Genomic DNA, 14578 nt, shown 5'->3' with positions numbered 1-14578 from the left:
TACAACTGTGGCTCTAACACAGAAGAATTTCCCTTTGGGGATCAATAAAGGTTTTTTCATGACCCTGGCTCTGAAGTCATGACAAAAACAATCAGAAATCAGAAATACTTTATTAATCCCCACAGGGAAAAGAAGGTGAGAATGAAGGCAAAACCAAAAGAAATTTAGTGTTTCACAACTCAAAAACAGAACAAACTTAACTAAACAAAGGGAAAGATGAGGCGTGTTTATTGGTAACATCAGTAGTGAGGGTGCGTGTGTTGTGTGAGTGTAACGCGGTGTGTGTGAGTTAACGCATGAATGAAAAACAAAGCCATGCGGCAGAAAAGAGAGAGTCAATGAGGTGTGGTTTATATATATTGGAAATCACCAGATGCAGGTATCAACTATGGCGATAAGCCTGCTTCTCAGGTACCTGCTGCAATCTAACACAACATAAAAAGAGTAAACAACCGGGCATGCAGTGACTGCAGTATTCATGATACCGTCAGTGGACTCATGAGACATCTGTGTAAAGGTTCATTTATTTATTTCAAAACAGTTTTAAATGACATCCATACAAACATACTGCTGAGTTGAAATACTCTGCTTGGAATGATAAAAAAAAACAAACCTTGATCCATGATGATTCATTACTGAAACTGTAATAGAAATGCGCAAACATGACATGTATGCAACATTAACTGACGAATACACAAGTTTTCAACACTGTTTTTGGGCGTCCTGTATGATCAATAGAGACAATAAAACATGTCCTGACGGCAACAAGTCTTTCAAACCGGGACCTGTCTGTTGACGAAAATAGCCTCTCCGTCTGTCCCACAAACGAGACATTGTCCGAGTACGTCCAAACTGTTGACAGACAGCGTTTGGCTAGGCAGCATGTGAGTCGTCTCCAGGCGGCCTTTACTGGAGTCTCCACTGAGCCAGGCGCTAATGAGCGACTGGTTTCCTCCAGCCGGGGCCATCGCACTGCGAGAGATCATGCTGTTGTTCCTGCCACCTGGAAAACATTAATAAAAACACACGGTGAATATTTTAGAAGCCTATTTGATGACTGTACTTTTATTATGTTGTTTAGTTTACTTAGCATGTTGATAGGCCAGTTTTTTTAGTTCGTGCTAATCTGTATTATGCCAGCTGAGTCAGTGTTTCATGGTTGCTCTGACGACCAAAACAATAACCGAGTTGTATGACTAATACATGAAATATATAAACATGTGCCGTCAGGTGTATTTGTCTAATTTTAACACAGATATTTGCTGATAAAGGCCACTAATGCCTGAATACTCAAGTAAAGCAGCTCAGAACTGTAAATGCACTCAGTCACATTTCTAAAACTGTGAGCATAAATCCTTTGAATAGACAGAATAATATTTCAGAAACTCCAACCTGCGGCACCTACTGCTTTTTTCTAGAGCCTGACTGATATACAGCAACCGGCCACTTCATTAGGTACAATCCAATGTGATCAAATACAACAACTCTGCCATTAATTCGATTTTTACAACATTTATGACGTATGCTACTGTAAGGTCTGCGGTCCATTTTCATTCCATCTTAGAAATTCACTGTATTGGCCACCATATCTGTAATCAGTGAATTTTACCCCGCTGTGGCTCACAGGCAGAGCGGGTCGTCCACTAATCAGATGATCGGCGGTTCGATCCCCGGCTCCTGCGGTCTGCATGTCGAAGTGTCCTTGGGCAAGACACTGAACCCCAAATTGCTCCCGAAGGCTGTGCCATCGGTGTGTGAATGTGTATGAATGGTTAGCTCCACAAACTGATGAGCAGTTGGCACCTTGCATGGTAGCCAATGCCATCAGTGTATGAATGTGTGTGAATGGGGTGAATGAGATATGTAGTGTAGAGCGCTTTGAGTGGTCGGAAGACTAGAAAGGCGCTATATAAGTACAGTCCATTTACCATTTACCATTTAAAGTCGGTACTGGTATTAGTTTCAAAGATCCAATATCAGTCAGGCTCTAGTGTTTTTCTTTGGAAAATAGTTTGTTACCTCGCTGGCTAAACTTAAAAGCAGACTTGCCTTGTAAGAACGAGGGCATCTCTGAATGTGCGGAAGTCTCCCAGTGCAGCAGCGAACCGTCCTCTGAGCACGTGAACAGATGATCTGGGTTGGTTGGATGGAAGTGGACTTCCCACACTGAGCAGAAAAACAAAGAAATAAGACATAAGAAATCTTCCCATTTACAACTTTTTCAAAATTGACTTCAAATTAAATCAGCTGTGCAGTATAAAGCCTTACTTTCAGTAGAGTGCGCCTCCATGAGTGAGAAGGGCGTGTTGCCTTGTCTCACATCCCAGACACAGAGCATGCCGTCCTGCCCTCCTGTGGCCACAATGTGCTGTTGGTTAGGATGTCTGTCCACGCAGTGCAGAGGGACTCGATCACCTGACCTGAAAGCAATGAATTAGAATTGCTTATGATCACGATAACCGGAGGAAAGAGCAGAACAGATTAATGTAAATGTTTGAGGATCTTACAGGGAGAGAATCTGAGACGGAGAGTTGCTCTGTTGTCTGAAATCCCACAGCTTGAGTTGACCGATAGAGTTCACTGTCAGAATCTCTGTTGTCCTCAGGTACGTCACAGCATGAATCGTGCTGCTGTCTGCATTCTCTGCCAATGACAATGCAATAAAAAAATATGTTAGTCACATTATACTTATTCCACATGACCTGAAAATGGTTTCATATGCTAACAATTGTAATTGTGAGTGTTATTTTAATGTGACATGATCGTACGGCTGCAGCAGCTTAATCTTAAATCTCACCTATGACTCGCATCACTCCCTCCTGGTCGGCTCGGAAGAGGATGATCCTGCCATCTTCACCGACCGTGACGATCTCAGGACTGCTGCACACAACGCCAGTACAAGGAGCGTTGTCACACGGGTAACGATGTGCTCTTGCCCAGCGCTGAGAAACTGATACTGTCTGCAGAGAGAGAGGGGAGACGTAGGAAATGAGTATATTTTCCTCTTACCTCTAAATTCTCTTGTTACATAAGAGTTTATAAAGTCATTAATAACATACCTTGAGGCAAATGTTTCTCTAGAGTTCATCCCAAAATATCAAACATAGTTTCACTGTGAATGCCTACAATGCGTCCCCATGTTATAGGCTTATTGTGGATGCCCTCCCACATAGACTGGAGGTGGATGAACTCACTGTGTGTGAAAGACAGAACTCGGCCTTTGCGTACCTGACTGTTTTGGTGGTGGCGGAAGATGGTGACTGCCCCAGTTGACGACGCTGTGACAATTTTGTCTTGGTCCAAAAACTGTAACATAAAAAAATGACAAAGGTGAGATTATCCCTACACAGGGATTCAATGCATTTGGTATGATATTGTGTATTTGTTTTTGTACTTTATAATAGAGATTCTCTCTGCAAATCAAAGCCTCACTGAATTAGGGCTGCACCTATTCAATGTGTATTCAGTAATGCATACGGATTTTAAACACCGAGGAAGAGAGCATCATTAATAGATCAGTTTTGGGGTAAAAGCTGGATTTGTGCATTTCTGAATTAATTAATTAATTGTTGGCAGATGCCTATTTCATACCAACAACCACCCAGCTGTAGGAACTTTAATATTCTTTACTACAGCACCAGTTATTGGCCGGTAAATGAGTTATGGGTATCTTACTTGAAGGTCCAGAACGTCTCCATCATGCTTGTGTTCACACAGAAGCTGTGGGTCTCCTTCAAATCCATCTTCCAGGCCAGAAGGTCCATTATTCCCGATGGACCAGAAGGAAATCTTGTTGTCCTGTAGTAGACACACACACACACTGGGGTTATTATTTAAGTCTAACTTGAACTTGTTGTTGTTTAAATCAAATACAATGTGGAGTAAAGAAGAGAGGACTATCCTGACAGTTAGTTCTAACACAACAGTAACAAGTCAGCCACTGCTCTGTGTCAGCTTTGCAGGATTTTTGCAGACATAGCTCGACCAGTCTTTATGTTTTCATAGTAAATACTGGATTTAGTTTAACATGATGTCCCTACAGCAAATGCAACACTCATTAAACACTGGCTGCATGCAGAGTGAACACCATGAATCGTGTTTAGACAGTTACAAACAGTGTGTAGAGTAAGATTCAGACATCCTCATGTGAAGTTTGGTGATAAATATTAACAACTTGCCAACCTCGTTATCCCACGAGCCTGTCGCAAAGATCTCTGGCTGCTGCAAAGACGAGTTTGAAACCGGTCGCCACCTCGTTTTACTGATTTTCTGGGACACGTATTTGGCGTTTATGCTCTCCATTTAAACGAACAAGTCTTTAATTTATTTAATTTAGATTGAAAACAACGCGATTGTTGGTGTTAGCTTAGCATTCACGGGCAACGCTGGAAACGTACGCGCCTGTTACTTCGTACGTAACTACGGTGGCCCTGTGAGGTCAAACTGTCATCCCAGCCGCCTTTTTTTTTCTTCTACTCTTTCACATTTACTACTAACTAGTGATGTGTCGATCGTGAACGAGCCGGTTCAAAGAGTCCTGAGTCGTTAAGTGCTGTAAATGTAATGAAAACTATTGGCTACAGAAATGTATTCATATTAGAAAATGTAATTTTTTTACTTTTAAATACTTCAGTACAAAAGAAGTATTGAATAATTTTTTACTTTTAAATACTTCAGTACAAAAGAAGTATTGAATAATTCAAGTGATTTATGTGTACACATACAAATCACAAGTCAAAACGGTGCTAAATTTGGCTGTTTTATAAAAAATTATGTTTCACACAGGATCAGGTGTTGAGGTAAGTCGTAGGGTTGAGGGGAGCTGAGGTGTGTTGCTGTGGGTGTGTCTGTACGTGCTGAATGTAACCGCTGTTAAACAATCAGGAAATAACTTTTTATTTCTCTGATTAACAACTTAATCAAGGCCGGTGTTGTGACTTCTCTGTTGCCAATTCCCTATTGAATTTCCTCCTCTCTCTTCTCCTGGGCTAGTTTTATACTTATGGACAAACAACAAACATCCTAAGAATGTCCCCTTATGGAACCAACATCTGTTGTCGCCTTACATAGCTGACTTTGTTATCTCAATCTTTACCACTTATGGACACAAGATATTCTATTTAGAGAGAGAGAGAGACAACAGGTCAGCAAGAACCTATTCCTTACTGAGAGAGAGGTCACCTTGCAAATTCCTTTAGTAATACACTTAACATTCAGCTTCTTCATTGGTGAGATCAATGAAATGTTTGTAAGAAAATACACCACTCGCTCTCTGTTATTGTTACATCGTTGTTATGTCTCTCGACCAAAACTCTTTCTCTTGCTCTCATCATCGAACACAAATCAAATCAAGCCTCTTCGTGTCTCTATTTTAAATAGCTAGAAATTAGATTTAGATTTAATAGATTTAGAAACTGGTACACGAACTAAACAAAGTCAGAATCGTCTCTCAGACATTTCAGGCTGTCTGTGGAGGTTTGACCAATCTGAGTGCCTGATTGGCTTGCGGATCGTGACGTCGCGCTCCGTTTTTTCCAAAAGTTGGATCTGGATCAACTTCTCTCCCGCACTCTGGCACGTTTTTTTTGCTAACCCCCTTGTGTACTGATGTGGAAATGCACGACGCTCACTGAAATGAATGGAAAAAACCCTACGTTGAGTGCCTGATCCTGTGTGAATCCATGCTAAGTCATCGACCTTCATCAAATAATAATTTCTTCATCTAAGCTCTCTCTCTCTCTCTCTCTCTCTCTCTGTCTCTCTCTCTCTCCGTCTGTGTCTGTCTCTTTCAGCGTTATGCCTAGTCATGTCTCATTAATGCATGTTACTAACTAAACTTCCTCTGAGTTTCTGTGCTCTATCGTCCAGCAAGGTCTCGTGAATCGTGGCTGCTGCTGTGGTCCTGCATGAAGTCCACTTCACATATTACCACTCTCATTATGCTACCATATCTCCATTACAGTTTATAGTTAGTTTATGATTTGCTGCTGCTGTGCATCTGTGTCTCTATCTCTATCACAGGTTCCACTGCTACTGTAATCATTTTATCATTCATTGTAATTCATTGTCATTTTAACATTTATTGTAATTGTACAATATGTTTGTGTTGATTTGTTCGTACACATGACATCTATTGCACGTCTGTCCTTCCTGGGAGAGGGATCCCTCCTCTGTGGCTCTTCCTGAGGTTTCTTCCACCTTTTTTCCCTGTTAAAGGGTTTTTTTGTGGGCAAGTTTTTCCTCACTCGAACCAAGGGTCTAAGGACAGAGAATGTCACTCCCTGTACAGATTGTAAAGCCCTCCGAGGCAAATGTACTTTGTGACTTTGGGCTATACAAATGAAATCTGATTTGATTTAAGAACATCAACTCACTCTCACAATTCAAGTCTGCACTTAAAACCCACCTGTTTAAAATAGCTGATTCAATTGCATTGTTCTATTTTAACCTGTTTTTAATGTTGTATTCTTGTAATTTGATATACTTTTATGGTTCTTGGGTGACAGAGAGGTGCCTATGAAATAAAATGTATTATTATTATTATTACTATTATTATTATTATTATTAACATGAAGAGCCGTTTGGGAACCGAAGCTGAAGCTGAGTCAAATGATCCGGCTCACTAAAAAGAACCGAACTACATGATCCTCTGTGGCTCTTCCTGAGGTTTCTTCCACCTTTTTTCCCTGTTAAAAGGGTTTTTTTGTGGGCAAGTTTTTCCTCACTCGAACCGAGGGTCTAAGGACAGAGAATGTCACTCCCTGTACAGATTGTAAAGCCCTCCGAGGCAAATGTACTTTGTGACTTTAGGCTATACAAATGAAATCTGATTTGATTTGATTTAAGAACATCAACTCACTCTCACATTTCAAGTCTGCACTTAAAACCCACTTTTTTAAAATAGCCTTTTTCCATCTGATTCAATTGCATTGCCCTATTTTAACCTGTTTTTAATGTTGTATTCTTGTAATTTGATATACTTTTATGGTTCTTTTTGTTTGTTTCTGTTATTTGCTGTCTACTCTCATTTATTGTAAGGTGTCCTTGGGTGACAGAAAGGCGCCTATGAAATAAAATGTATTCTTCTTCTTCTTCTTCTTCTTATTATTATTATTAACATGAAGAGCCGTTTTGGGAACCGAAGCTGAAGCTGAGTCAAATTATCCGGCTCACTAAAAAGAACCGAACTTCCCATCACTACTCCTAACAAGTGTCGCACTCCCCTTAGCGGCCACCGTCTAAGTTACTGCGGCAAATCTGATAATTCACTGACTGCAATGTTTATTTTAAAAAAACAAACAGTGTAATTAACCTCGGCTGAGGCTTATATTTAAAACATGTTAATTTATTCATAAAATGCCTCCGTTGTGCGTGAGCGCGTTGCGTTAGAGAGGCCGCCCTGCAGTAAAAACATCTCGGATGTCTGGTGACGTACCCGCCGCTCCGCCGTCTGCTCTGGAGGTTGTCAGCTTCATCGGCAAAACAGTTGGCGCAGGCGCGGCACTGACAGCTGCTGTCTACTTACTCCGCAAAGTCTGTGTAATAATGGCCTGGAAATCTGGAGGAGCCAGCCACGCAGAGCTTGTTAACAACCTCCGCAGTAAGTCACATTGTTTTCTACCGACGTCTTTTCCCACAAGACGCCCGAAAACGGTGAAGGTTCTCCGGGAGAGGGCGAGGTTAAACACCGCGGGAGCGGGTTGCTAGGTGGTTGCTAAGCTATGTGCTATGTTGTTGTTGTTGACCCAGCGTTTACCTCTCTCCACCCCTTTTCCAAACCACGTTCACACCGTGGGACCACATGCACACCCTCTTGTCGTTGCAGGAATTTTTAAATTACAAACACACTTTTGCGTTTAATGACCGGATTATTCCCGCAGCTTCAGTTTTAGGTTAACTTAGCCTCGCTAGCTCTATGTGCGTCATTTGGGACGTTGCGTTAGCAGCGCTGCTAAGTGCCCTGCCCACCACAATCCATTGATGACCGATCACTTTTACTGTCTGTGCGTGAATGACACCGGACAGCTGGACATGTGAGGCGGTGTCTAAGGTGCCTTTTGTTCAGTGGATGAGCGGAAATGAACGGTAGTTAGCTGCGAGACAAGAGCAGTGACTCAGTGTAATGTTACCATCATGCTACACACACGGCTGCTATCTGGTGCCATCGACACCACCACATGGTTCATTGTGCGATCAGATACTTGACAGACACTGTAAACAACATACAGATGATATTCTGTGACTCCCTCTCTGTGCGCAAGCCTGGTTTCAATATAAAGTATCTGCTCAGGCTATTTATATTCTGTGCAGTTCAGCAAAGCGTTGCAACAGATAGTCCAAGCTGCAAGCGTTTGGCCAAAAGCTGCACGCTTTGCGCACAGTCATGTCCTGTTTGCGTTTAAAATGCGTTTTTTTGTGTCATTGCGCATGTCGAAATTTAAATAAAAACAGCTCCCCACTATGCAGAATGCTGTAAATCCATTTCCTTTTAAGGCTTTTTAGTCGTCCCCCTTATGATTTGTGCCAATTATGCGAATGAAACTTTTAACTGGCTGTTAAATGTCCTTGACGTTTGAATTTTCTGCTCCTCCTTTATAAAACTCTGAAGCCGGACACTGACCCATTTACACACATGAATGGCTTAATTTTAACCCTCAGTTTGCATAATAAGCTGGATTTTAAGCAGGTCACACTCAGGATGCATACTAATTCACAACTTTTCTTTTTATTGTCTGTGTCCTCCTGACCAGTGCTCAGGACTGCTTCCACCCACGTACATTTTGTTTTTTTTACGACTGCCTCATAAATTCTCAAAGTTCAGCTTTAACTATATAATTGATTTGCTTATCCCGAGGCTCACAAAGATGGGTTTTAAAATTCCGGGAATAATTTTGAATAAGCAGCTTGAAACGCGTTCATTTCATGTCAGAAATCCATCTGGCAGCCCGTGTGGTGTATTTGTAATGTTTCCTAAAGCGGCACGTAGCCCTGAGAGGGAGAGGAGTCAGTAATGAGAGCAGCGCCGGCTGTCGTTGGCTTTTCTAGCCTTTGGCTCCAGCTGCTACAGGAACCTGTTACGACCGATTATTCTGAAGACACTAGCTTCTTCTTTTGGGAGCGTCCAACACTCGCCTGTAAACGTTGACACCGTCTGACCTCCCTGTAAATCAGTTCATGTCAGTGACGCACAGGTGTATATGGTTTCTTATTCTTCGTTCCTTTTTTGTCTCAGTGTTATCCACTGCTATCTCTGCACACATGCATTAATTATTATGCATTCATACAGCTCATTCATCTATAATTATATATAATATGCAAGATCAGGACTTGTCCAGGGTGTGCTGGAATAGGCTCAAGTCTCCGAGACCTTGATAAGGATTAGCAGTCACAGAAGATGGATGCATGGGAGGGTTATATTTGCAAAATCTTCTGTTACAATCTATTGAAAGGTGTCAGGATAGAATCACATTTCTAGTAAATAATTTGAGAAATTGTTAAGAGGTTGAAAACCAGACAGGGACGTCTGTTAAGGCGACATAAGTCATTGTATCACACACCACAAATGTGCCAGTATTTTGGTTGTGTAACGCCAAATCCAAATCCACAAACCCACTCTGTCCTTTCTCGTGTCTTATTTTCCTTTTTGTGTATTTCTATTTGCATCTCCAGCACAATTATGTAACACATCTCCTGCCTGGCGTTTGTACTTGTCCGCGTCTCCACAATGCGCAGTGACACAAGCTCTCTTTGCATCTCCAGAAAATGGCATTATTAAGTCCGACAAGGTCTATGAAGTCATGCTGGCCACAGACCGAGCCCATTTCTCTAGGTGTAATCCATACATGGACTCGCCACAGTCAATAGGTACGTCTGCTCGTTCATGCATCACAGCACAGTCTGAAACACACTCTGATGTCAGAGGATTGAACTAACCCGAATCTGTGCCTCTCTTTTCACCAAAAGGCTATCAAGCAACCATCAGCGCTCCACATATGGTATGACTTTCTACATTCATGAATCACAACAAAGAGAAACTTGATCCTTTTTATTCCAGATCAAACCTAATCAAATCTGTTTAGTGGATTACAATGTCAGTTAACCAAATCCAGGCAGTTTTCTGTATTTGTGTTGATAGTTTGCATGTTAGCTCTGTCAGATCTCTTTAATGCGGCTGTCAGACGTGTCAACAAATAGAAAATGAGCCGATGACTTAGTAATGCTGACAGACGCAGAAAAGACGTAGTAGTAGTGATGTCGGCTGGGTGGGATTTCCTTCATCTCAGTCAGAGCTTGATGCAATATGAATGCCGACTGGCGGGGTTGTAATGCAGTTTCCATGTTGACATCCCCTCCACCCAGCACGCCTACGCCCTGGAGCTTCTACACGACCAGCTGTACGAGGGAGCCAAAGCTCTGGACGTCGGCTCCGGCAGTGGAATCCTGTCCGCCTGCTTCGCACGAATGGTGAGCCACACGTGACGGGTAAAAACATACGATTTCTCTTTGGTGGCATTCTGATTACGATTAATTAGCTTGTCCGACCAATCAACGATAGAATGAGATAAACCATCCCTCCATCTCTCTCTGTCTCTCTGTGCTTCACAGGTAGGTCCCAAAGGGAAAGTTATAGGAATTGATCACATCAAAGAGCTGGTAGATGACTCTATAACCAATGTGAAGAAAGATGACCCCAGTTTGATAACATCGGGCAGAGTCAAGCTAATAGGTAAGACGTCACTGATTAAAGGTAACAGAGCTGCAGAGCTGTTCCTTTGACGACGCTCTTCTCTTTAAACTAAAACTTACAGTAGCTCTGCAGACAGAGCAGTGCTAAATAATTGGGCTACCTACTTTCACTTGCTCTGCAGGGGAGTGAGAGTGGTGATGCCAACAAGGCAATTAATAAAAGCAGGCGTTCAACAGGCATGCGTTGTTTGTATTTTTAAAAATGTTGCAACTACACTGACAGATTGTTAGTGTGGGTGGGCAAACATAGCTGTTTACTTTGGGTCCAATATTTTTCCCTTGTGATCTTACGTCTCCGTTTAGTCAGTCGACAGAAGATAAATTCCAGTTTTTTCAAACTACTTCAGTACCAAGTACCAAACGTTTGCTGGATACTGTATTTAAATTTTATTTCATATTTATTTGGATCTGTAAAAAACTCCCAACAAAAAAGTACAGAAGCATCTCTGTCGACTGAAACAGTGTGGGCTGAAACTGCTGCTGATTGCACCTACCTCGTCTTACAAAACACACTTTAGTTGATGTCATAAAGCAACATCAGAAGCGCAGCTTTGGCTTATTGATATCAGAGGAAGCTATTTTTTAGATTAACAAACGTTCACAAGTATTTACCTACTAAGAAACAAGACGCCGTCCTCAAATTATTGTCATGTCACTGGTACAGAATCAAAAGTGTTGAGTCATAATCTTGTGGCAATATCACCCATCTTTGTATCTTTGAGCTTTTGTAACGTGTGATGGGAATATGTCTGTATTTGTGACAAATCTTAGACTAAATAATGAACCTACTAATTAAAAACATGATCAGTAGATTGGTTGAGAGTGACCACCTCCAAGCCTGAGGTCATGGTTCTCATGGTTGCTGCGCCAAGTGAAGGAGTTCAAGTATCTCGTGGTCTTGTTCATGAGTTATGGGGAAATAGAGCATGATATGGAACGATGATGCTGCGTCGTTAGTACTGAGGACACTGTACTGGCCGGAAGGCAAAGTACTCCAGTCCATCTTCATTCCAACCCTCACCTATAGTCATGAGCTTTGGGTAGTGACTGAAAGAATCACAGATCGCAGATACAGTACAAGCAGCTGAAATGAGCTTCCTCTGTCAGGAAGCTCAGCCTAGATAGATAGGGTGAGGAGCTCGGACATCCAGAGGAAGCTTGACTCCTTCGAGTTCAAAGGAGGTGGTTCCCTGGGTGACTTCCTTTGGAGGTGTTCCTGGCACGTCCAACTAGGAGGAGACCCCGGGGTTGACCCAGAACCCGATCTAGCCTGGGAACGCCTCGGGATCCCCCGGGTGGAGCTGGAATACGTTGTTGGGGTGTGGAACGTCTGGAGCAGACTCCGGATAGGCAGAAGAAAATGTATGTATGGATCAGTAGATTAATCACTAAGTCTGTGTGTTTCAGTGGGAGACGGGCGGATGGGCCATACTGAGGAAGCGCCTTATGACGCCATCCATGTTGGCGCAGCAGCACCGACTGTCCCTCAAGCTGTGAGTTTGCCTGAATACTTTTAAGAGCTGATGATCAAAGTCACATTGTCCCAATTCACTTCAAAACAATCCATGAATACCAATGCCCATATAATTTTTATTTAGTTTATAAACAGGATTAAAATGGCAGTGCTGGAATGTCTTTTTGCATCACGTACGCCTCATTTCTTTCCCAGCTTCTGGATCAGTTGAAGCCCGGCGGCCGCCTGATTCTGCCCGTCGGCCCGGCAGGAGGCAACCAGATGCTCGAGCAGTACGACAAAATGGAGGACGGCAGCACCAAAATGAAGCCCTTGATGGGGGTGATTTATGTGCCTTTAACAGACAGAGACAAGCAGTGGTCCAGGTGGAAGTGACTTCCTTCTCCCCTTCTTCCCCTTCTCTCCTTCTCACAGTGGCAAAGGTGAAATGGTGTGGCTTGGAGCAGGCAATGGATCACAAGGGGCTGCATTTTTGCTGCTTGTTGACATTATTTTGCTTCTTCCATGCCATACCAACCCGCTGCACGTTTCCTTCATCTTTTTTTTTTAACTCCGTAGTTCCAAATTGGTTCAATAAAACCTGCCTGACTAATGAATTTGAAGTCATAGTCATAGTTTTGGAACCGAAACACTAAAATAACCTAAAATAGACAGCAGTGTGAAGGCTTGGTTTTCAAGAGCATGACTACTTTTGTCAATCTTGGATGATCCCAATTCTTCTGTTTGGTCTTCTACTCTGTGAGATGTAGACAAAAAACCAATATGTGTTTGGATTGTGAGAGTGTATCGTAACGTTTTGCATGTCGTGTCTTAACTCTTGACTTCGTGTTTGCATGACTGGTGTACGGTTGTGTTTCTTTCTTTCTCGCATGCCGCTCGTCTCTCTTCCGCCTTTCCTAACATCTTACTTCTGTTTCTCACAGGGATGAACTTTGAAGAGGAAGACAGTCCATAATCCACCTTTAAGTTTGAACCTGGAGAAAACTTGCGATGAGGGGGTCTAACAAGCCCATGACATGACATGCTTGTTTTTTTTTTTTTTTTGGTTTAAGTCTAATGATGGACTAGAGTATCACACTGATGACAGCCCAGAGGGGCTGGGAAGAAAGACTGCTTGAAGCTCAGCACAGAAATACTGCAGAAGGCTTCTTTTTGTTTTGTTTTTCTTTTCAGACCTGCATCTTTTTTTTTTTTTTTTGGTTGTGTTTTCCTTTTAAAACTGCTGGATTTTTTTTTTCTTTTTTTGGGTTTGTTTGGTTGTTTTTTGTGATTTCATCATTTGAATTGCAATCAGCCATTTTTACAGTATTACATTTCAGCAGCATCAAAGCTGAATGTAGGAGGAACGCCGGACTACGACAACGAGGAAAGCCTGAAACTTTTAGATAATTCACCTAGCTACAGCGTGTGTGTGTGCGTGTGCGTGTGGATCATCTAACTGTAGACGTCTCTGCTAAAATATGAGCTTTTTTTCCCCAATGCCAGCAGTGTTAGGAACACACACACAAGACAGGCAACACAATGGCTGACGTAACCCACACATCCCATTTGATGTGCAGCACCCTTAGGTTACTCTACACATAGCGCAAGCAACGCGTCAACGGATCATACTGAATATACTCCAACAAACGTAGAGAGCGGAGCACTAATAACACAGACACACATGCACATACAGGGCTGTGCTTTTTTCACCTGGTGATGTGTTTGCTTTCTGCCGCTGGTTTATTTTCCATTACAGTTTTGCGCAGGCTCTTCTGGTGACTGATGACGCTAAATGGGATAGTCACTGCTTTGCCAAAATAAACTCCAACGATACAAAGCAAATGTCTGTTTTCTTCGACAAAACAAAAAGCACATTTTATTTTGGGTGATCTAAGTCATGGATGATATTTGGCTTTCACAGTGTCTGGAACAGCATATGAAAATAAAGAGATGCTTATGTTTTTGTCTGCCTTTTTGTCCTTGGATCTTTTGTGTTGCAGGCTGGTGTCAAGACAGACTTTAATGATCCCACACCGGGGAAATTCACTTGTCACAGCAGCTTGTTTACACAAGGCTGATAAGAAATGGCTCATAAATAATAAATCTATAGAAAAAGTCATGCTGGTGTTGAAGAGTCTGACAGCTGTTGGAATGAAGGACCTGTGGTAGAGCTCCTTCTTACATGGTGGGAGTAGCAGTCTTGCTGAAAGAGCTGTTTAAGGTCTCCACAGTCTCGTGCAGGTGGTGAGAGGAGTTGTTCATGATGGATGTCAGCTTTGATAACATCCTCCTCTCCTCCACTCCCTCTATGGAGTCTAGAGGGCAGTCCAGGACAGAGCTGGACCCCTTGACCAGTTTGTTGAGTCTTTTTCTGTC

At 42.4% G+C, this 14578-nt stretch overlaps 2 protein-coding genes across 4 annotated transcripts; one reads left to right on the top strand and one right to left on the bottom strand.

Annotated features, from left to right (window-relative positions):
• Positions 1-460: 460 nt before the first annotated feature.
• Positions 461-4453, bottom strand: nup43 (nucleoporin 43). The gene is made up of 8 exons (XM_019266459.2): positions 4183-4453; positions 3676-3798; positions 3229-3306; positions 2798-2960; positions 2508-2643; positions 2269-2420; positions 2050-2166; positions 461-1003 (listed from the first exon to the last, which is right to left on the bottom strand). Exons 1-8 carry the CDS (start codon positions 4300-4302, stop codon positions 774-776), a joined length of 1119 nt encoding a protein of 372 aa, XP_019122004.2. The 5' UTR covers positions 4303-4453; the 3' UTR covers positions 461-773.
• A 2898-nt stretch (positions 4454-7351) lies between these two features.
• Positions 7352-14169, top strand: pcmt (protein-L-isoaspartate (D-aspartate) O-methyltransferase). Of its 3 annotated transcripts, none has more exons than XM_027284492.1 (8): positions 7352-7600; positions 9760-9864; positions 9964-9995; positions 10360-10464; positions 10606-10726; positions 12154-12239; positions 12416-12541; positions 13144-14169. In XM_027284492.1, exons 1-8 carry the CDS (start codon positions 7420-7422, stop codon positions 13147-13149), a joined length of 762 nt encoding a protein of 253 aa, XP_027140293.1. In that variant the 5' UTR covers positions 7352-7419; the 3' UTR covers positions 13150-14169. The 3 variants fall into 3 exon arrangements, with proteins under 3 accessions (XP_027140293.1, XP_010738236.2, XP_010738237.2); XM_010739934.3 differs by having other exon boundaries at positions 12416-12642; XM_010739935.3 differs by having other exon boundaries at positions 7354-7600; positions 12416-12585.
• The last annotated feature ends 409 nt before the right edge of the window (positions 14170-14578 follow it).

This window comes from Larimichthys crocea, chromosome XI, assembly GCF_000972845.2.
Source record: "Larimichthys crocea isolate SSNF chromosome XI, L_crocea_2.0, whole genome shotgun sequence".
NCBI lineage: Eukaryota > Metazoa > Chordata > Actinopteri > Sciaenidae > Larimichthys > Larimichthys crocea.
The sequence above is the reverse complement of the archived record's forward strand: the minus strand, read 5'-3'. Positions and strand labels throughout refer to the sequence as shown.

Excerpts from the sequence above, each read along its gene's own strand:
- nup43 (XM_019266459.2), bottom strand. The coding sequence starts at position 4,302 with ATGGAGAGCATAAACGCCAAATACGTGTCCCAGAAAATCAGTAAAACG. Across the intron at positions 2,421-2,507 it reads CCGTCTCAGATTCTCTCCCT|GTCAGGTGATCGAGTCCCTC; the intron begins GTAAGATCCTCA and ends CATTGCTTTCAG. Across the intron at positions 1,004-2,049 it reads GATGCCCTCGTTCTTACAAG|GTGGCAGGAACAACAGCATG; the intron begins GCAAGTCTGCTT and ends AATGTTTTCCAG.
- pcmt (XM_010739935.3), top strand. The coding sequence starts at position 7,420 with ATGTCTGGTGACGTACCCGCCGCTCCGCCGTCTGCTCTGGAGGTTGTC. Across the intron at positions 7,601-9,759 it reads GCTTGTTAACAACCTCCGCA|AAAATGGCATTATTAAGTCC; the intron begins GTAAGTCACATT and ends TTGCATCTCCAG. Across the intron at positions 10,465-10,605 it reads CCGCCTGCTTCGCACGAATG|GTAGGTCCCAAAGGGAAAGT; the intron begins GTGAGCCACACG and ends TGTGCTTCACAG.